This window comes from Panthera pardus, unplaced genomic scaffold, assembly GCF_024362965.1.
Source record: "Panthera pardus isolate Hobbes unplaced genomic scaffold, ASM2436296v1 HiC_scaffold_24, whole genome shotgun sequence".
NCBI classification, from domain to species: Eukaryota; Metazoa; Chordata; class Mammalia; order Carnivora; family Felidae; genus Panthera; species Panthera pardus.
Window position 1 is genome coordinate 112,113,757 of NW_026526810.1, and position 23,535 is coordinate 112,137,291.

The 23,535-nt window shown below is 43.7% G+C and overlaps 1 protein-coding gene and 1 long non-coding RNA gene across 3 annotated transcripts in view; both read right to left on the bottom strand.

The window, feature by feature from the left end:
* The window catches only part of TMED10 (transmembrane p24 trafficking protein 10), a 41,911-nt gene extending 30,191 nt beyond the window's left edge, over positions 1 to 11,720 (bottom strand). Inside the window, exon 1 of the mRNA XM_019427194.2 lies at positions 11,444 to 11,720. Within this exon, the coding sequence (XP_019282739.1) occupies positions 11,444 to 11,668 (225 nt within the window). The 5' untranslated portion in view covers positions 11,669 to 11,720. The remainder of the gene's footprint in view (positions 1 to 11,443) is intronic.
* On the bottom strand, positions 1,735 to 11,434 carry LOC109253854 (uncharacterized). Of its 2 annotated transcripts, XR_002074554.2 has the most exons (3): positions 9,673 to 11,418; positions 2,032 to 2,215; positions 1,735 to 1,913 (listed from the first exon to the last, which is right to left on the bottom strand). It is a non-coding gene; the product is annotated as an uncharacterized LOC109253854 (long non-coding RNA). The 2 variants fall into 2 exon arrangements; XR_008417262.1 differs by having other exon boundaries at positions 1,735 to 2,215; positions 9,673 to 11,434.
* Positions 11,721 to 23,535: the final 11,815 nt, after the last annotated feature.

The following is a 23,535-nucleotide window of genomic DNA, read 5'->3' on the forward strand; positions in this document are numbered from 1 at the left end:
GATTACTTAAATAAATTAATTAAATTAAGTTTGTTTAAGGGGCGTCTTGGCAGCTCAGTTGGTTAAGGGTCTGAGTAGGGTCCGACTCTTGATTTCGGCTCAGGTCATGATCTCACAGTTGTAAGTCCGGGCCCTTCTGTGGGCTCTGGGCAGACAGTTCAGAGCCTGCTTGGGATTCTCTCTCTCTCTCTCTCTCTCTCTCTCTCTCTCTGCCCTCCTCCACTTGCACTCTCTCTCAAAATAAATAAGTAATTTTTTTTAAAGTTTGTTTTAAAAAATACTATCCAGAAAGATGAAACCAAATGCATATATACACATGTGTCTGCAGATTCTCAAGAAATTTATAGGCTACTCAGAGCCAAGCAAGCATCAAGCATTTTCACAAACTTTAATGAGGGACATACAAATAGTTATTTTGGACAAAGTCCATATCTACTCCTGTAAAATAACATATGATCCACAGGGAAGGTGGCAAGTCTGTCTTTGTATTGACACAGGTCACACATTGCTTTCATTTGCTGAATCAGCTCCATACCCCACCAGTCCCAAGAAAATGTTTAAAAACAAAACAAAGCAAAACAAAACAGGGGCACCTGGGTCTGTTGAGCATCTGACTCTTGATTTCGGCTCAGGTCATGATCCCAGGTCGTGGGATCGAGCTGGGTGGGCATCAGGCTCCACGCTTAGCATAAAGCCTGCTTGGGATTCTCTTTCTCTCTCCCTCTGCCCCTCTCCCCTGCTCGTGTACACAATCTTGCTCTCTCAAATTAAAAAAACAAACAAACAAAAAAAACCCATGCGTCTTTTCCAGGAAGGCTACCATAGCAGCAGAGATCAATCAGCTTGCAGATTTGCTGTAGATGGTGAAAATCTGACGATGTAATTTCCTTCAATTAGGCTCCTACTTGGACTCTGTCTTCTTCAGGTTGACAATCAGTCTGTGGTCGAACACTTGACTATACAATGTGTGCGTATTATTTTAAAGGTAACTATCATTATAGCTTCTGAATGACTAACTCAGGAATTTAGAAACATCAGGACTCTTGTACAAGTTCTATACACTGATAAGAATGAACTAAAACAGAAACACATATCCTTTTCTCCCTCTGAAAGACAGTATAGGATAACAGACTGAATGTCCTAGAGTCAGACCTCAGGTCTGTGATCAAATCACAATTGTGCCACTTACTAGCTGTAAAGTTTTGGGTATATTCCTTACTCTCTCTGTTCTTCATATGTAAAATAAGGACAATAGCACATACTCTGTGAGATTATTGTGAGGATTAAATTTAATACAGGTATAAAAAATAATAAATAAATAGTTAATTAATTCATTTAACACATGTAAAGTGCCTAGAAGAGCGTCTGGCATGTGGCAAGCACTCAAGTGTTACTATTACTGTCCTTTTCTCATGATGGTAACTATTTGTTAGTCGTAACTCAGAACTCCATAAACATTTAGGTCACTAACCATACTTTCGACCTAATAGTGTTACTAGATGGCCAACTATATTATAAAGTACACTATCCTGACTAAACTCAGGGATAATTATGGCCCAAATAGTTACTGCGTGGAAAGAGAAAAAGACAAAAGGCAAAATTCTCAAGGAAGCAGCAGCAAGATTTGGAACCTGAAGACAAAATGTCTGACGAAGCAAGGATTCAATGAAACCTTTTAGCTGCTAACAAGCTACAGTAAGAAATACAAGATGACACCAGCATTTCTGGCATGTGTTTGTTTTTTTTTAACCTGCCAAGTAATAACCTACAAGCAGGACCCAACAACCTTAGGTGCAGGGGGAGCGGAGGGGAAGAGAGGACTGTGTGTGCATGATCTGCGGTTGCAGGCCTGCCTCTACCCTTCTTTTGGTAAAAGTTCACAAGTGAAATCTTGAGCCATGGGATCTACTACCCTAAGACATAAAAAAGCAGAGAGAACACCAAGTCACTGAAGATGCTGTAGTTTTAGACTGGAAAAACAGTACAGTAGTCTCCCCTCATCCTTGGTTTCCCTTTCTGTGGCTCCCTTACCTGTGGCCCGCTGTAGTACGGAAGCAGATGACCCTCCTTCAGATGCACGTTCAGGTCAAGAGTAGCCTGGTGCTACTTCACAATGCCTGTCATTCACCTCACTTCATCTCATCACATAGACACTTCATCATCTCCCATCACCACAGGAAAGGTGAGCTACCACAAGTCACCGATGTTTTCAAACCTGAAGAACACAGGCAATGGATGGCCTAGAAGCTATGTATCTAATGGGCATAAAATGAATTTACCCTGATCTTTCAAGCAAGAGCAAGTACCAACCAAGTCTACCGACTGCATCCCTGAAATCCAAGGATCACATGTAGATTCTACCCAGAACAAAGTCAAACTTAGAAAGGCCTCAAGCAGCATTAAGCAACACTAACTTCTTTCAAACTTCCAACACAATTCAACAATGATGCAGTGCGGCATAGTATTGCTTGAGGCAACTTGCAGAAGTGTTGAAAACTAGAAATGAGAAATTTCCAGGGGTGCTTGGGTGGCTCAGTTGGTTAAGCATCTTGATTTCGGCTCAGGTCATTACCTCTTGGTTTGTGGGTTGCGAGCTGCACTGTCAGTGCCGAGCCTGCTTGGGATTCTCTCTTCCTCACTCTCTGCACAACCACCCTCAACCCGCACCCCCCCCCCCCCCGCCACTTGTGCTATCTCTGTCTCTCTCAAAAGAAATAAATAAACAAACTTAAATTAAAAAAAAAAAAAGAGAGAGAGAGATGGGAAATTTCCAGGCACTGTATATGATAATGGATAGAGGCTCTCTTCCTGCTTCTATCAGCATTTGCTACATTAACTCAACATAGTCATGCTTGACTGGGTAGGGGTGGGGGTGGAGGGATGGGGGGGGTGGGGGTGATGGGAGGGAGGAGAAGTTGGGGGAAGAAAGTAAGAAAGAGGGAGGAAGGGAGGGGAATGAGAACGAAAGAGCAGTTGCTGCCCTAACAATACTACTGCGGGGGTGAAGCCAGATCAAATGTTTTTTTTCATACTGTTCCAAAGTTATTTACGGTAAAAACCTCCAGCGTGACCCTTTCAGGCACAAACAAAGCCTTGTTCTTTCTTAACAACTAGTCCCTTGATTTCCCACACATTACGTTGAACAATGAGGTTGGGGGCACAGGATAAAGCAGATGACATCAACCTCCCTCAAGTTGGAGGCTTGTTTGGGAGCCCAAATTCTGGTCCGTGGCCAGCTAGCTGATTTCACAGAGGGCTCTACTTGTCCAGGCTGCCAGACTGAGTATGCATATGGGGGCAATGGCTCAGGATCAACCACCAGTCAGCAATTCACACAAGAAACAGCATAGAAGACACTGTACCCGCTAGATTACCTTTATAAATCTTTTCCATTTTCCTAGAAACTAGGCACAGTCTCCAGAAATCATCATAAAGACATGGCGTAGCAATTTCGATTTTACTTTTATTTATTTATTTTTATTAGAGAGAGAGAGAGAAAGAGCACAAGTGGGGGGTGGGGGCAGGAGAAGGATATCCCAAGCAGGCTTCATGCTCAGTGCTGAGCTGGACATGGGGCTCGGACATGGGGCTCAATACAACTCTGGAATCATGACCTGAGCTGAAATCAAGTGGGAAGCTGAACAGACTGAGCTACCCAGGCGCCTCACCAATTTCAATATCTAAGCAGCCCCTTCTCTAGGTCAGTTCAAAACAGAGAAGGCTGTAGACAACTTTTCACCGAATAAGAGAAACTTAAATGAAGTAACATGATGTTTAACTTTTAGAGAGAAGGAAACACAAGGTCAGAAATCAGAATATAATACAAAAAGAAACTAGCTTTTAATAATATTAAATGTTAATGTACCAATTGGCCTTCTGTACCAAACCACCTATTTATTGAATTGTTTCTAACCCACTGGATGATAATCACATCACATGTAAACCTAAAAGAGACAGATTTTTCTCAACAGAAAAAGATCAGTTCTCAGTATAGATGCCAGTAATAATAAACAGAAATAACTGTTCCAAATAAAGTAATCTCAAAACTATATCATATATATATATATATATATATATATATATATATATATATGTACACACACACACCCCCCAATCTTTTCATACAGCTTTCAGTTGGGGGTGGAAACAGTTAAAAGCCATGGTTTCCCAGCTGCCAAGATACTTCTTGATCATTTTTAGGCTTAAATTATGATAGGCCTATGACTCAAGGCTGAACTCCTCAAATGATCTGTTTGGCTTTCTCATCTATAAGCTAGTTGGGAAAGATTGGCACCACAACTGGGTATAACATCCAAATAAAAAATAATTGCATTTAGCAAAATGAACTATTAATTAGCATTAGCACTCTTGAAAAAATGACAATGAAAAAAAAGTTAGACCAATTAGATTGTTTGGAAGAGGCTGAAAAAGTATAAATCATTTCAATTATTACCATTAGGCTTTTCTTTCCTTTTGGATGATGATTATGACAACTCCTCACAACTGCTTTTTGCACTCTGTAAACTATTTGTAACGTACAAATCACCCTTAGGCAACAACTCATCTCATCACCTAAAACTAATTCATCCTCCAATTTGCACTATTAATAAGCATTCTAAATAATAAATGGTATTGGAGCTTATTAAACTATTATGATATCATCTAGTCTTAGTGAAAATGTGGTTTTCTTTTTTTTTTTAATTTTTTTTTTTTTAATGTTTGTTTATTTTTGAGACAGAGAGAGACAGAGCATGAATGGGGGAGGGGCAGAGAGAGAGGGAGACACAGAATCGGAAGCAGGCTCCAGGCTCTGAGCCATCAGCCCAGAGCCCAATGCGGGGCTCAAACTCACGGACCGCGAGATCGTGACCTGAGATGAAGTCGGATGCTTAACCGACTGAGCCACCCAGGCGCCCCGAAAATGTGGTTTTCAACTCAAAATCAACAGAGTTGAGATTCTGAGTTCCTACAACAGGCTTCTTATTATGGGCCTGAAGCAATGAAAAAATTTCTATATTCACTATAAATGATGAGTCAATACATCCTGCTTCAATTTTGTATAGCAAAGTCTTTAAATCCGATACTGTTCAGCCTGAGTTAGCCACATTTTGTGAAGAAAAAAAAAAAAAACAAAAAAAAAAAAACAAAAAAAAAACAGGGAAGGGTGGTATGGGATAAATTCACTGGAAATCTCAGCACAAAACACATCTTAACATAGGCCTGAAGCAGAAATCTTTGCAGTAGAGTCCTGCCCATCATTTCAATCCATTTCCATTCAGAGAGGCCTTCCCTGACCACTCAGATGCTATACCCCTCTGTTACTCCCTACCCCCTAGTGTTTGATTTTTCTTTATAGTACTTGTCACAAGCTGCAACTGTGTGTTTTTTTAACCTGTTTTTGTTTCCAACTAGAACTCAAGGGTTTTGTCTGCTCTTCATCCCCATTTCCCCAGCTAGGTCTGGCATATATTAAATATTAAAATATTCATTGCATGACTAGGAGAATCACAAACAAAATCCTCAGAATTCTTCTCATTATAACATTCTTTATCAGGTCACTGCAATGACATACGACAGGGGAGTCAGATCAGCAATTTTCATTCGGAAGAGAGGAAACAAAAGAGTAATAATATATATGACCTGAATAATCCCCTGAATAATAAAGAACCACCTCAATTAGTCCTTCCAACACTTCTATGAGCTCTATCATCGCCCTGCTACGTATCAGGGACTCAAGGAGAAGGGTTAAGTAATTCCCTCAAGACCATACGCCATTTAAGTGGTGGAGTTGCTGAGATTTGAACTCAAATCTGTCTAACTCCACATCCAGGGTCTTTCCACTCAACTCTTATTTAATAAGGCTAATATATTTGACTCAGTTGTACAATAATGAGTATACAGTACATTGAACTAAGACACAGGGATGAATGAGACACGAAAGACTTCACAGGGTAAGCACCATGCTACATCAAAAGTGCCATGTCAAACAGGTTATAAAGAAAGCACATAGAAGGGGTGTGCAGCCAAACACTGGTCCGGATTAAGAGAACACTGCATTCAAGGAACTGCACGAGGCTCAGTACGGTTGGAGTCAGGAGTGGGAGGAAAGACATGAAGAGGAAGGAAGAGGAGAAAAAAAAATCAGAGATACGGCTAGGACACTGCCAATTCATTTGTCCATTAATTTCTGATGTTGAAGTCCTACTATGTACTATGTGCCAGGCACTGTATTAGACAGGCATTTCAATGGCGAATGAAATACAATCTCTGCTCAAGGAGTTTAGAGTCTATGTAAGAAAACACAAAACTGTGTATATAAACACAGAACTACAACATACAGTGATATATGAAAACATTGATATATTCGCTGGACATTAAGGTACTCCCTGACAGAAAGAAAGTGCATTAGGCCAATCGAGGCACTATATTCACAAAGACCCTTATGAGAGAGACTGCCTTATTCAGAGCAACAACGAAATGCCAAGTCCGGTTGGCTACATTTTACACTACAGAAAGCCTCCAGCTCCCCTCTTAACCTCAGCCCAAACCATGGCTGCTTGAACCAAGGATGGACAAACCACCAAAGAGAAGACAGTCAGTAGGCTGTGAGAAACCTGAAATGTGGCCTGGCGTATAAAAAAGAGCTGAACCAATCAGATTCTCTCACTCAAGAGGTATACTTCAGAAGCAGAAATGATGCACAGAGAATCCTTGGGCAGAGTGTGGGACACAAGTGGTCAAAATTTAAAAGAAAGTGAATAGATGCTATGAAAAAAGGTTGCAAACCGTGATAAGGGGCTGGATCAAGCCCACAAAAGTGTTCTGTGGCCTGAACAGTATATTAAATTTTTTAAAATGACACCCAGCCTGTGGTCTCTAAAATACCATTCCCCACAAAAATGGACAGAACTCCTTGGAGGAACCGCCACTTCCAGGTCAGTGGTTGCGCAGACGAAAGATGAGCCTAGGATACCTTGTTCCACAAAACAGGGAAGCTATCAAACCCTAATGGGGTTGTGTTAAAATAAAAGGCTACAGGAACCAGAGGGACATGTGAGCCTCAAGAAAGAATGCAAGGGATAAAAACAATGACTCTAAAAATGGAAATAACAAAAAATGATTTCAGTATAATACTTCATTAAAATAACACCTTCTTCAGACTACATTGGAAGTGACAAAGGCAACTCTCTCTTACTCTGAAAATTGTCAATTAGAAGGAATGAATTCTGCATTTATCCTGCCTTTTCTATATGAATTTAAAATTTTAGGGTAACCAAATGGTTTTAAAAGTTGATGAATTCTTTAAGAACAATTCCAGCTAAGGGGCACCTGGGTGGCTCAGTCAGTGAAGCGTCTGACTTCAGCTCAGGTCATGATCTCGTGGTTCATGGGTTCAAGCCCCGCATCAGACTCCGTGTGGTTCGTGGGTTCGAGCCCCGCATCAGACTCCGTGTGGTTCGTGGGTTCGAGCCCCGCATCAGACTCCATGCTGACAGCTCAGAGCCTGGAGCCTGCTTCGGATTCTGTCTTCCTCTGACCTGATCTCACGGTTCGTGGGTTCGAGTCCCGCAAAGGCTCTGTGCTGAGAGCTCAGAGCCTGGAGCCTGCTTTGGATTCTGTGTCTTCCTCTCTCTGCCCCTCCCCTGTTCGCACTCTGTCTCTCTCTCTCTTAAAAATAAACATTAAAAATTAAAAAAAGAATTCCAGCTAGTAAATATGGAAGGAATAACAAAATTAGAAAATCATCATTACACAACCTTAATGAAACAATAAATTCGCACAACAGTCAGCAATAGACTCAGAAGTAAAAGAATGATGAGAAGCTTTACAATGGAGACTTTGGGCTGCTACCACCTTAGGTAGGTAGAATAATGCCCACCTCTCCAAGGATGTCTACACCCTAATCCTCAGAACCCATGAATGTTATAGTACATGGCAAAAGGGGGTTTGCAAGTGTGATTAAATTAGGGTCTGTGATAAGGAGATTATCACAAGGGTCCTTATAAGGGAAAGAGAGAAGCAGGAAAATCAGAAGATGATGGAAGCAAGGGGGAGGGGGAGAGAGACGGTGGGAAAGAGGGAGAAAAAGCAAGATTTAGAGATACTTATTACAGGCTCTGAGGATGGGGGAAGGGTCACCAACTAAAGAATGCAGGCAGTCTCTAGATGCTGGAAAAGAGGAGGAGATGGATTCTCTCACCTAGAGTCTTCAGAAACAACACAGCTTTGTTGACACCTTGATTTTATGGCTTCTAACCTCCGAATTGTCAGATAAATAAATGTGTCTCGTTTTAAGCTACTGAGTTTGTGGTGATTTGCTACAGCAGCAGTAGGACGCTAACACAAAGGTGAACCCACTGATCAATCTTAGCACTGAGAGGCACAAAAAGTACTGCGTGCTTTGCTGCGATGCCGCATGAGGCATACAGCACCCACGAAGTACTCTTCACCAAAAACATAAACCTGAAACTAAGTGCAGCACATCTTTAGAGCTGATTCCTTTTACAAGAAACACGGGGAGCAGAACTGTTTGGATGATACCTCCAGGGAGTAAACAGACAAAGCCGCAGCGTAGGACATTTTACGGACAACTGACTGACGATACAACTGCCAAGACTCGATTAAAGAAGACTTGAGAGATCTGAGAAATTAATTTAAAAACATATTTCTGAGACAAGTAGAGAAACCTGACTATGAATTGAGTACTACTGGATAGCATTATTAATTTTGTGAGGAGTATAGCCACATAACACGGTGACTACGTGCTTAAAGGAATTCATGCTGAAGTGTGCAAGACTGAAATACCATGATATCTGGGATTTACTTTAAAACAATTCGGCATACGAGCACTAGGGCGGGTCAGTCGGTCAAGCATCCGACTTTGGTTAAGCATCCAACTTCGGGCTCAGGTGGAGATCTCTTGGTTCGTGAGTTTGAGCCCCGCGTCCGTAGGGCTCTCTGCCATCAGCGCAGGGCCCGCTTCAGATCCTCTGTTCCCCGCCCTCTTTCAGCCCCTCCCCCACTCGTGCTTGCTTTCTCTCTCTCAAAAATAAACATTAAAAAAAATTCAGCATATGGGGCGCCTGGGTGGCTTGGCCGGTTGGGCGTCCGACTTCGGCTCAGGTCATGATCTCACGGTCCGTGAGTTCGAGCCCCGTGTCGGGCTCTGTGCTGACAGCTCAGAGCCTGGAGCCTGTTTCGGATTCTGTGTCTCCCTCTCTCTCTGCTCCTTCCCAGTTCATGCTCTGTCTCTCTGTCTCAAAAATAAATAAACGTTAAAAAAAAAAAATTTTTTTTAAAAATTCAGCATAAAATGAGGAGAGGCAATTTCGATGAAACAAGTGTGGCAAGACCCTGTTTATTTTTGAAATATTGAATTATTGAATCTGGGGACTGTATTTATGGTGGACTGACCATACTCTTCTCTATAAAACTGCAAACAAACCATAACCAAACCAATTTGAATCAGTTGATGACATTTAAAAATCAGGAGATTTCACATCAAAACCTGGATTTCTGACTTCATGTGAAAAATTAGATGTGGCAACAAGGCCTACATCAAGAGATCGGTACTGGCCACCCCAAATTAACAGTTCCCAGCGTCTCCCAGGTATCATCACTGCCACTGTTTATAATCGTATCTGTTCCAATTCATTCATTTATGTTGCCTACCTGGCATTTATTTGGGTTTAGGATCCCAGGAGTGATCCAATTAAGCTGGTTAGAAGCAAGAGAATGAAGCACACGTGGGGAGACCAACTGAGTGATGGCAAAATGTTAGTGTTGTTGAGGTGTCTCCAGCAGTCTTGGAGGCGATAAAATTCACATGAGGCCATAAAGCTAAACTATGCTTCCTGTATTTATTAAGGGCTTACTAGAAGGCAGGCCAAATGCTTGATATTCTGGAAAATATGAACATGAAAATAATTCCTGCCCTTAGAATACTAACAATCTAATAAGAAAGGCAAGGTATAAAGACAAATAGCTACAATATCAGATGAAAATAAGTTCAGGGTACTGTTCAGGGTGGCTCATACCTAAAATGCAAAATGGGGAGTGACCAAATACATAAAAGCTCCAGAAAGAGATCATAAAGAGCGCTACAGAGCACGCTGGAAAATTTAAACTTTATCAGATGAGCAACAGTGAGCCACTGAAGGGTTTCAAAATATAAATATAAATCAGAGGGGACAACACTGGAGATGAGAGTAACATCTCCTTGATTGCTCAAATTCTCTTATTCTATGCACTACATCCTTCGAGGAGTCAGCAGCATGACTCTCAAAACACTGTATCTAAACCTCTAAAATTATATGATCACAGCTTTCTTGGTCAGACAGAAGTTTGGTATCTGAAGAGAATAATAAAAGAAAAGGTCACTGAGCAAACCCCTAAAAATAGTTTATATCTCCCAAATAAAATATAAATAATTACCACTACTGGGTTCCAATACCTTAAACATAAATTATGGTCTTACTATACCCGAAGCTCTGTTAAAAAGTAAAAAGGTTTCTTCCTATTTAGTCTAAGACCCATTTTTCTTAACAAACTGTGCGCTATCCCGAATGAATAAAACAATCAAAGCTTTATGGGTATCATGTTATATTAACTTTTCAAAGACAGCGCTGGTCATCCTAATGGCACAATAGGGCCAAACTGGCATTACGGTAGTAGTTTGTCACCATCAACGAATACTGTTGAAATCTTGCATCAAAATTGGCCAAATCCAAACTCTGGGCTACCATTAAAGAAAATACTACAGAGTGACCATTTTGTGACCAACGATCGACTTTAACCAATCACAGGTATTACATAAAAAGCAAGGCGAGTATAAGACTGCAGTCCTTTTCTTTCACCTTACTGAACTCCCAAACCAAGAATTCCAGCTCGGACATCAATTTATTCTACATCGCTCTAAGCCTCAGTCTGCTCACGTGTAAAATGAAACCAACGGTAACGAACTACATAGTATCATATGTAACGTGGCACAGGACCTGACACACAGCTAATGCTCAACAAATAACGGTTTTTATTATTCACAGTAAGCTTCAGCCCTTCCATGATTTTCCTGCAGGTTTCAGGGGGTCTGATGATGCCAAGCCCGACACATACTCAACACGCAGAGGCCTCTTCGGAGAAACAAGTTCCAGTTCAAGATAACTAAGACCGGAACACTTACAGGACCCCGACCACGACCAAAGTCGAGGCCGCCCCAGCCCAGCGGTCACATCCAGCAAGGCCTCGCGGCCCCTGTAAGGGTTCCCTGGCATTGGCGCCCCGCCCCGCCCCGCCAACTCCGACCAGCCGGATGAGGGGGCGGTCTCGACCGCGCACCCGTCGCGTTCAGGGAGGCCAGGCCGCCCTCCAGGCCTCAGGCCGCCCCCCCACCCCATCCTCGGTCGACGCCTACGGTCTTCCCTCCCCGCGCCGCCCACTGCCGCACCTTGAGGTGGGTACGCAGACCGCCAGCGCCCCCAGACTGGTCGGTGATCTCGTACGCGCCCGTCACCAGCAGGTCCTTGTGGATCTCCTCGCGGAGGCACTTGCGGGAGTTAACGGGGAGATGAAAGGAGATGGCGAGCACCGAGCTGGGGCCCAGCAGGAATAAAACCAGCACCGCTAACGGGGAAGGGCCACGCTGAGCTGGTGGGCCAGACAAACCAGACATGGTGCCGGAGACGGTTCACCTCCTTGGGCCTCTACCGCGCCGGAACCGGGAGGTCCCACGTGACTCACCTCTGACCGAATGCCGTGAGCGCCATTTTGGAGACTGGCAAATAAACGAGGACTATATGATAACTCTCTTGAAAGGGAAAACAGGATATGATACCACGTAATATCAACAAATTAAAATGGTTAAATTCGGTTTTCTAGAAGTTTCCCTCAAAAGTTTTATTTTTGTTAACCTTACTAACCGCTTAGTCAGCCGTAACAAGTGTGGGCAGCCCTGGAAGTAATTCTTTTTTAACTTCCGGAAGTAGTGCCCGCGAGTTTTTAAGGTCGGGGATACCATAGCAACCAAGCCCCAATAGGAAACGGCCACAAAGGCCCTTGGTTAGTCCCGCCCATCGGCCTCCAAGGCGCGCCGGGCGGGGCGCAGGCAGATGGGCCTTCCCAGCACCTTGCTGCCTTGGTGACAACTGGGACGTTGAGCACTAGAGAAGAAAACTTCGAGAGGCTGAGCGGAAAGATTCTAATTTGGCTGTTAGGCGAGCGGAGCCAGTATCTCAGATTAGGTGTATGGGTTACCTGATAATTGTGAGCTGGGCGTAGGCACAGATCGTGCACTGGAGCACAGTAACTGCTGGAGTAACTGCTTTCTGAATGTGTATCTTATTTAGTAAACCTTAGGCACCTACTATGTTAGGTAACATTCAACGAAATTTGGATTTTGTATTTTCTTTTTAAAATTTTATTTTTAAGTAATCTCTGCACCCAGGGTGGGGGCTGGAACCCACAACCCTGAGATCAAGAATTGAAGGCTCCACCGGACTGAAGCAGTCTGGTGCCCGTGTGTTTTCCATTTAAATTCAATAAAACACACTGTTTTAATTCAGTCTGAAAAATGGAGCCGATGCCATTTACCAGATAAGCGTTGTCAAGTAATTACGTGTTTTTAATGCATAAACACTTTAGGGATCAAATAGGCTAGTCTGTAGTTAAGTGAATGTACATGGTAATCGCTCATATGTTCTTTCATCAAGTATTTATTGAGTACCTACTATGTGATGATGGTACACTATACCGTGCATGAATACCGACATGTTTTGATTTAACCACTATTGCTATCAAATAGGAATGAAGAAAATATGAAGATGAAAAAGGAATACACAAGAGCCTAAGTTTAGAATCATCTACTTTGATTGCTGTTCATTGATCACTACAGAAATACCCAGAAGTTGGACTCTCTGCTTTTAGCAATTTAAATGATTGTTCTGTATTTATAACTCCTTTCAGTCCATCTAGTTCTTTTCCTGGAACTGAAGTCCCACAAACAAAACAAGAACAAACATAAAGGAGCTGTAAAACATTTTAAAATTTGACAAATGCCATATAATAATTATTTTATGAGGTGTCCATTTAGGAACATTTAGTTTGATTATTTTATCCCCTATCTAAGATAAGATTGCTAGTCTACTCAGCACATCCTCATAATTTGCATTGGCCTTTTCCCTGCCCATGCAGGGAATCAGTATCAAGGAGTTATTCAATTCATTGTTTATTCTCAGCCCTTATGCTCTGCTGACCATCAGCCAAAGATTTGCAACCCATAAAATCCTGTGTGTGTGTGTGTGTGTGTGTGTGTGTGTGTGTGTGCATGCGCACACGTGTATGTATGCATGTATTTTAATTTCTATCTTACATTTATATAATAGCTTATTTTAAAAAATATTTTCATATAATTATCTCACTTGACATTTTCAAACACCATATGACATAGGCTGGGCAAGTCTATTCATTTTACAGATGAGGAAACTGAGGTTCTGAGAGGCCAAAGATCTTTCACACTCCAGATCCCATTGTTTAAAAGTGACAAAGTCAGTCTGAAGGCCTGAGCCTTCTTCAGGAAGGTACCATTATTTATTATTTTACAGATGAAGAAACTGAGACCTAGGGAAATTGAGTTACTTTCCCAAGTCACAGCCCACGTATACTTTCTTGTCCTATGTTCTCACTTATCCTGCCTCCAACTATCTCTTGTCCCCCTTCCCTCCTTCACATTTTTCTTCCTAGCACTCGCCACTATTTTATATACATTGTACGTATTTATCTTGTTTATTAATCTGTCTCCCTAACTAGGGTATCTGTTTTGTGAGGGGCCGAGATTTTTGCCTATTTTTTTCACTGCTTTATCTCCTGAATCTAAAATAGGGCCTGATGCGGCACCTGGGTGGCTCAGTCGTTTGAGCGTCTGACTTTAGATTTTGGCTCGGGTCATGATCTCACAGTTGGTCATGGGAATGGGCTCTGAGCTGCACTTGGGGCTTGCATACATAAACTAAAAATAAGTAAATAAATAAATAGATAGATAAATAAATAAAATAGGGCCTGGCACTTAGAAGGCACAATAAATAATGGTTCAGTAAATGCAATATTGATCCCTTAGCTTCTAGCAAAAGACCTAACAGCAAATTTCCTTCAGTTATTCCTTAGCTGTTTTCACACAAATTTAATTAATCCATGATGTATCTAAAGTGTAGATACAACTTCAATTTTACCAATAAAATGCAGGGGAAAAAAATTCTCCCCTCTATGCTATGGAACTAGAGGGCAGAGTAGATACTCCTAGGGAACCCAAACTTTTAAACTCTACATCTGCATTAAAGAAGGTACCATTTTTCATTTGTTGCAGGGAAAAGGCCTCATGAATTGGAGAGCAAACAGGAAGTGTCCCACAACCGGAAAAAAATGTTACTTCCTAAGCCTAACAGTCTCTGCCATCGTATCATCCTGAAACTTCCCCAGCCGGACCCTGGTTCCCAAGATTCCTGAAGCCCCTGGGGCCTCTGGAGCTGAATAGATGTCACCAGGACATACTCTTTACCCAGACTATCCCTGAGCCACAGGTTTTTCAACCTTTTGTTTATAGAGAGGGAGCATGTTTAAAACACACCTCACCCCAGACAGTGATTCAGAACTCTTACTAAGAATCTGCATTTGTGATAAACTTGCTGGGTGTTTCTGTGGTTAGAAGTCCTTGGACAGTCCTTTCTGTGGTTAGAAGTGCTTTAGCCATCTGCCTTCTGCCTTCTTGATGCCTCCTTTAACCAGCTGAATCCTCCAGTGTGGCTTGAGGCTCCCCACTCCCATGCAGAAGCAGTCAAGAATTCCGAACTCTGGTGTCTCTGCCCATTCATGTGTACAGGCCCGCTTATAGAGTATATTTAAGCAGCGAAAACAAGATGGGTTCTGTGAAGATGCAAAAGACCCTTTTGGAAAGCCATTTGGCAATATTTGTCATGTGTCTTTGACGCAGAGAATGATTCCAAGGACTTCTATGGGTTCTCTAAGTTCTAAAGTCTCCCAAGACCTGTTCCTGGAAGCTTTGCGCTGCATTTGGGGGTTGATCTCATTCAGTCCCATGACTTTAAATGGATCCATAGTCTGATAACTCCCCAATTCCCAAATGTGGATTTCCAGCCCTGACCTCTAAGCTCCAGAGTCTATATCAGACTCCTTACTTGACATCTCCAAATTGGATGACTAATAGGCAACTCATACTTAACTCTTAATTTCCCCTCTCCCCCCACTCCCAAATGTGCTTCTTCCCCATCTCAGTAAATGGCACCACCTTCTACTTCTTCACTGAGGCCATCCTTGTTTCCTCTTTCTCTTACCCCCTCCCCACACAGACCCAGTTCATCAGCATGTCCTACCCATTCTGTGTCCTAAATATATGCCAGTCAGTTTCTACTTCTCTCTAAGCCAGGGGTTTGCAAACTACTGCCCAGCTAGACAGTCCAAATCCAGCATGCAAACTCCTGTTCTTGTATTGCCCAAGACTAATGGTTTTTACATTTTTTGAGGGTTGTCTAAAAAGGAGGAGGAGAAGCAGGAGAGAGAGGAGAAGAATGTATTATGACAGAGATTATATAGCTCACAAAACCTAAAATGTTTACTGTGTGATCCTTTACAGAAAGAGTTTGCTTCTCTCACCTGGGTAAGAAAACATCCTCCCTATTGTCATTTCTTCTTCCATTCTTGTCCCACTATTCTCCTTAATACACCTTTAATGATTAAAAAAAAAAAAGTAAATAAGATCAATCAGAACAAAGCCCATATACCTTATCACAACCCAAAAGGCTACTGTGGTCTGGCTCTTGCCTACCTCTCTAGTCTCATTTCGCCCAGTGTCCAATCCCTCCTACCACGCACCCATTCACTCTCCTATCTATAGTCACATGGCCTTCCAGACAGTTTGAACTCCTACCTGCATCAGGGCCTTTGCACTTACTGTCTACCTGGAGTGCTGTCTCCCAGATCTTGTCCCATGGACTCTGGACTCTGCAGGCTGCTCTTCATCATTCAAGTCCCAACTCCAATGTCTCCTTCTAGAAAGCCAACCCTGCATAAGTAACCCTGTCCCCAGGTTATTTTCTATCACGTGGTCTAGTTTTATTATCTATATAGTACTCATTAATAATCAAGAGTATCTTGATATTTCTTTTCTAGTTAATTTCACACAGCCCTACTTGCATTTTACTTCTAAGAAAGCCAGGTCTTTGTTTTTTGTGCCTGATACATCCCTAGGCCAGGTACAATATCCTGTACATACTGGGTGCTCAACAAATACTTGCTGAATGAATGAATGAAAGGATACAACATAAAATAAAGCACTTAGCACATCAACATAGAGCAGTTGCTCAATAAACACTAGTTCCTTTATATAGTATTTTAATTGCCATTTTTCATATGGAGAAGCTGAGGTCCAAAGATGTTAAGTGACTTGTCTCAAGCCACACAATGAGTTAGTCTTAGAGTTGAGAAGACCAGTTTTCAGGCATAGTTGTCACCACATTTGATTAAACAGGGCACTTATCATTTAGTTCCCACTCCACTGAGAAGTTTTAGATTCTTTTTCTATCCTCACTTATATGCATCATACAACTTTTGAGGGGCTTAAGTGAATTTAAGTCTTCCAGAATATCCATGAAGATGTCAATAGTTGATGTGAAACTGGTAGCATCTACTAGCTCACTAGCTCAAGTTCACTTGCTTGAAAAAAACAAGATGTATCTTCCTCTCCAGATTCCCATGATGCTCAATTTTTATCTTCCTAGGTAGGAAACAAGAACTCCTCACCAACTCTCTATGAAAGTTAATGCCCTTCTTCAGTGTTGTCTATAGAACATGTCAAGCAAGATAAACTATCAGGACCCTGCCTTTTATGTTACAGCCTGTACATCCTGATTACCAGGATCAAAGTTCTAGTAATATGTGTGAACTGAGAGCACTAAGAAGTCTGGATTTAACCCAGAAAATTACTGGGAAGAATTTTAGAGATGATGCAAGTAAAGGATATAAAATGTGTCTAGAAAGAACAAGTTTCAGGAAACTTAAGAGCCAACACATGAACCATCACCACTACCCACATGCCTTGAGAGTAACCAAAGTTGAGAAGGCCAACCTTGGCAGTTGAAGATGGGAGGCATTCCCTCTAGCCCATAAGCACTGTTTGTTTATGGAGGACACCAGTCCTAGAGCCCAGTGCAGAGAGATGAGTTCTGGAGGCCTGGAAGGAAGAATCTCAGGGCACGAATGAGATGAAAAGAAATCCACTGGACCAATTGGAATGGAAGAACCAAGGGACAGAGAAGAATAGTTGTGAAGATGGGACTCTAGGAGAGAAGGAAGTAGGGTCAAGGAGGTAAGATGGGGAATGCAGGGTCTCCTATTTGTCTTATGTCTAGAATCCTATAGACATAAGGATTAAGGATTAAGAAAGAAGGGGAAAATGGGGAAAGTTACTCAGTGAAGCAGCCCCAGAGTTGAGACCCTCCAAAGGAGGATTAACAGAGAGCCAAATGCACCTATGCCCCAAAAGTAGCTACACTCTGCATCTGGACACAGCCATGACTGAAGCCTGTCCACAGGCAGATCCTCAAAGAGCTTGGGATTACTTCAAAAGTACTCTGAGGCCTTAAAGCTGGGTGACCTAGAGCATAGGACTACACTGTTTTCAGCCTTCACTCTTGATTCTGAGAAAATTTTGGGTTTTCTCTCCAATGTATTTTCTTTGATAGCCCACTAAGGAATCAACATCTGGCGTCCACCATCACCAGCTGTCTCTGAAATCCACCATAACGTGTTCTCCTTCAACAAAAGCTCCATCTTGTGGGACATGTGGATCCATACAGATGGGACAAGAGCACCAGCTGCAGGAGCCTTGATAATGCCCATATGACTTGACCTTTATTACTTAACTGGAATCGCCTCTGCACCCTGGAATCACCTGAGCAGCTTTTTAAAAACCGCCGATGCCTAGGACCTAACTAGGACACACCCCAGACCACTGAAAACAGAATATCTGGGCATAATCCCTAGGAATAGCATATTTCAGTAGTTCCCTAACTTGACTGCCCACTGGAATCATCTGGGGGATATTTAAAACATGCTGATGCCAGACTCCCCTCCACAGACATTCTGATGTAAATAGTACGGGGTGCAGTTGGGCGGCGTTTGGATTTTTAAAAACATCCTTGGGATCCAACATACCTTCAGGGTTGAAAGCTAATGCTCCACCCTAACCCTTCCTGACCCCATTCAACACCTAACCTTCCAATGCCTTTCAGTTAGTGTGCTCTCTATAAATACTTCTTGATTTCTCCTGCTGAAGCTCTGCTGCCCTTTCTCCTAGAACATGACACAAAATTAGTCCTTTGGTAACTAGAGTACCTGGAACACCAGCTTTGGGACAAGGTTCATTCCTTGGCTGGCCACGTGCTACCAGCTCAAGCATTACAGACAGGAAAGAATGAGAAGCAAGGGCTTCAGATGAGGAGGATGAGGAGGAAGCTCTCTGCAGGCACATGGGGGAATCTTTTTCTTCTCCCTTGCACAAAATCTTTGTGGCACGTGGACAAGGAAGTATTAATAACCTTTCTAAAGAGGTACTTCTCCAAGATTTGGTGTTTCACAGACCACAGCCAGTGCTCTCAGTTCTACAGATGGCCAACTTCTGCATTTCAGATAGCAGTTTCCAAAGATAGCTCAACTTGCATCCCTAAAGCAGAAGACCCAGCTATGGGGAAGGGAACCATCAGAATCTCTAAGCCAGAGGTCAAACACCAGCACCCACATGTCGGTCAGGGGCAAGAAGACCGACCACCAAGGAAAATCGTCGCAGATAATTGACTCTTTCAGAGTGAAATGAAAGCAACAACATTATAGCATTATAATAACCAGGGCTTCATGGCAAGCCCACACTGAGAACCATGGACTGAACATCCCTTGGGAGATGTATGCTCTGGATGGGGGTCCTGGCTCTGCCCTGCCACCACTCACTGGGTGGCCTTGGGCTGGAAATTATGCTTTCTAGGTGTGACTTCCTCCTTTGTAAATTGTGAAGCCAGAGACTGAGACTTTTTTTTTTTTTTTTTTGACTTCTCACAAGTCTTCATCCAAGGAGAAATGGAGAAGTCACAAGTCTACAAAGGTGATGCCACCATGTTACTAACAGCTGTGCTCCATCACCCTCTTTTAGGGCCTGGTGTCCTGGCTGGGGATCCAGCAAGCACAGCCGAATTGTCTGTAGGACGGGAGCTCCACAGCTCAGTGTCTAATCACAAAGATTTCCCCAGGGTGAATGGTGTGCGTAGGATGAAAGTGTGTTAGTTTCTTAGAACTGCCATAACAAATCACCACGAACTGGATGGTTAAACCAACAGAAATGTATTATATCACAGCCTGGAATCCAGAAGTCTGAAATCAAGGTATCAGTAGGGATGTTCTCCATCTGAAGACCCTAGAGGAGAATCCTTCCTCACCTTTTCCAGTTTCTGGTGGCTCCATGCATTCCTTTGCTTGTGGCTGCATAACTCCCATCTCTGTGTCTGTCTTCACAGGGACTTCTCTTTGTGTCTCTCCTTTGTCTCTTAAAGGACACTTGTCATTGGATTTAGGATCTACCCAGATAATCCAGCATGATCTCACGTCAGGATCCTTAATTATATCTGCAAAAACCCTTTTTCCAAATAAGGTCACATTCACAGGTTCCAGGGCTTAGGACTACAGTATATCTTTTGAAGGACACAATTTAACCCAATGTAGCCTCCAAATGGAGAAGGGTGGAAAGGTGTACAAAATCCTACCCATCCTTAAAGCCCAGGTCATCATTTTGCAATCTATATAAATATTGAATCATTATGCTGTGCATCTGAAATTAATATGTCAATTATACTTCAATTTAAAAAAATGCCTACATCAAATCCCACCTTACCCGGGCAACTTTGCCTCTTCATGCCACTCAGATATCGTCCCCACTGGGCCATCTAGTTATTCCTGCACTGTTCATGTGTTCTCTTCCTACCTCTAGCCCTCCAGGCTGCATCAGAATCACCTAAGGAGCTGATTAAAAAATATACGTTTCTGACCTCCCTGCCCCAGCCCCTATATTTTATTGTCTCTGCTGCCAGAGGCAGGCTTTCTGGGCACGGGGCCCTGGATTGTGCGTTTTAGATCATTTCCCAGGGGAACCTTATGCCCCAGAGGTTTGAGAAGCCTCATGCTACGCCGTGAACTCTATGACCCATTCTCTCGGCCGCATCTCTAGATGTCTTACATTTACTTAAGCTGATGTGAGGCGGGAGGTGCGCATGTGGGCCTGGCGTCAGAATGCCTGAGTTCTGTCATCTACCATATGACTCCAGGCTGATTACCAAACCCTCCATATTTCTGCTTCCTGTATAAATGAGGATAAGTGTAGTGCCTTCTCATAGGGTTGGGGGGGGTGGGGGAAGGAGGATCAAATGAAATAAAACATCTGAAACATAGAAAGGAGTCTGGCACATACTCGGCACTCAGGAAATTTAAGTTGTCATGAAACAGAACAGGTTGGCAGTGGCTTATTTTTTCACAATATTCCTAGATCCCTCCTTCCCAGGAACAAACCCTAATCTTTCCACCATCGGCAATTACTGCTCATTTTTGTTGAGCCTTTCCTCTTTCCAGGCACCATATTAAGCTCAGTGCACACACTTTATCTCATTTCACCTGCACAATGATGGTATAAGGCAGCTGGTATTATTCTTTCCCATTTTATGGCTCAGGAAACTGAGGGTCAGACATGCTAAGAAATTTCCCCAAAGTCCCACATTCAGTAAATGGTGAGGTGGGGATGTGAAGTATCAGCTTGGGTCCCCGGTCCCACTGCTTCCCTGAACTTGCACCCCACCCCACCCCCACAAGGCATTCCCTGTACCCTCATCAGGCCCAGCTACCTCTCTGAACCAGCTTCCTAAGCCTCCCCTGCCGTTTCCCCACACCAAATCCCATCTTTTCTGATCCCTCCAAGCCATGCTTCCATGCTTTGCCTTCTTGGTATGGGACTCTTCAAGAAAATGTCCTCTTCTCAGAGGTATTGAATCTAGTCCTCTTTCTCCTCCAACTTCCCGGAAGCTCCTTTAAATCCCACATCTGGGGGCGCCTGGGTGGCGCAGTCGGTTAAGCGTCCGACTTCAGCCAGGTCACGATCTCGCGGTCCGTGAGTTCAAGCCCCGCGTCAGGCTCTGGGCTGATGGCTCGGAGCCTGGAGCCTGTTTCCGATTCTGTGTCTCCCTCTCTCTCTGCCCCTCCCCCGTTCATGCTCTGTCTCTCTCTGTCCCAAAAATAAATTAAAAAAAAAAAAAAAAAAAAAAACGTTGAAAAAAATAAATCCCACATCTGCCCCCAAGTTCTCCCAAACCTGATGTCCTCCCTCACCTCTCGCGCAGCCACTGACTGGTTTCTCCTACAACCTCCAGGTGGTCCTTGTATCCACTGAGAGCCTGCCTTCCCCTTCCTTCCTTATTTCTGTAGCTTCTTCAGGTGGGGGAAACCTGTAGGCCTGGATGCCAGGGAAGTCAACAACCAGTCAACCCCCAAAATCTTCCTCCCATCCTCTCCTAAATCCCGGGTCTCTCAGCCGCCCCTAATTCTTCCCTCAGCCCCTGTAAGGGAGGAGCCTTTCACCCTGCCCCATTCTGCTGCCCACCCTCCCACTTCTTGTCCCTGGTCCAGGGCATGGGGCCACCATGGCACACAGACCTTATCACTGCACAAACACTTCCTCTTTCCCCAATACTGGTTCTCACACAATAGGTAATCAGGGTAAACTTCCTCTGACAATTTGCTGAGCAAACACTCACTACGCCTCTGCCCTGTGCTGAGCCCTGTGGGGAATCCAAACTTGGTCTCCACCTTGAGGAGCCTTGAATCTGGTTGAGCTAAAGCCCAGAAATGAGTATCAGATGCTCTGATGCTTTGTGGCCCAGCACCCCTGGGTTCTAATCCCATTTCTGCTCTATACCAGCTGCATATACCTTGGAACAAGTTACTTCCTACCCTTTCTGATCTGGAGTATCCTTAGCTCTGAAACGAGAATAACGCTGCCTAGGTGTGCTGTGAGAGCGAGCTAAGATAAGATCCATAAAGGGCCTGGCAGAGCACCAGAGATAAAGACATTAGCTCCAGAGTTCCTGGGGGAGGCGGGGTGGGGAGAGGTCTGCCAGGAGCCCCGGGGTTCCTTCAGGTGGAAGAGGAATGTGGTTTTAGGAGTGGCTTCCTCCAGGGACTGAATTCTGCCTTGAAAGCAAATGCTTGAAGAATGGCTTCTTTCTCTAGGCCCTGCTCTTGTGAGGTCTAAGAGTAGATGTGGGGCCACCTTTAAGGTAGAAACTGAGTGGTCCCTGCATATGACAGGGTCAGCCAATCACTTAGTCAACAAGAACCTTTAGCGACTCCTGTGTAAAGGAACACAAATGATGTATAAAACGTAACCCTGGGGTGCCTGGGTGGCTCAGGTGGTTAAGCGTCCTACTCTTGGTTTCGGCTCAGGTCATAATCTCACAGTTTGTGGGTTCGAGCCCTGCATTGGGCTCTGTGATGGTGGCTCAGAGTCTGTTTAGGATTCTCTCTCTCCCTCCCTCTGCCCCTCTCCCACTTGCACTGTCTCTGTCTCTCTCAAAATAGAATAAATAAACTTAAAAAAAAATAAGTAACCCTGTGGTTAAACAAGGGGCATGGCGGGGGGGGGGGGGGGCGGTGGTTAATCAAAATATGTCCATCTGCAACAACAAGAGAACATGATAGGATTAAGTTGATTTCCTACATAAGTGCTAACTCTGGGGTCAAGTCCTAAAACGAGAGACCACTGTAGGCCTTGAGTAGTTGGGAAATTTCTCACTGTTAAGTATGTAAAATCACAACAAGCCAGGCAAAGCAACCAGCAAGATGTCAAGACCCAAAAGCAGCTCCTTCTCTCTGCCCCTCTGTCAAAACATGTCGGCAAAATGGACAACCTTTTGCCCTCCATATTTTGTTCTTTCTTGCTACTGAAGGGGTTGTTTTGTGCTCTGGACCGAGTTTGCAGGAAACATGGAGGAGGGAGAGGACAGAGGGGGGCAAGGGGCTGGGTGCTGGTAGGGGGCACAGAATGCTGGGCAAGGGGGAGTAGCAGGACGTGGCAAGCTGGTTCCTGGGTTCAAATGGGGTGACCTGGGGAAAGGGGTGATGCTGATTACCCCTCCGCTGAAGGAAGATTCTAGAGAAGGATAACCAAGAGGGAGCACAGTGCGGTGGCAGACGGAGCCCCAGCATTGGTGCAAGGCTGACTCAGTTTTCATCGGGCCCTCAGCACTGGCCAGCTGTGTGACCTGGCCAAGCTACTCTACCTCTTTGAATCTCAGCTACCGAGTCCCTAAAAGAGAATGACCACATCTGTTTCATGGAGCTTTTGTGAGAACTGTAAATTATAGAGCACAGGGCCTGCCAGAATGTAGGTGATGGAGTTCCCTCCCCCTCCCCCCGCCCCAAGCTTCTAAGAATGCTTCAGAAATA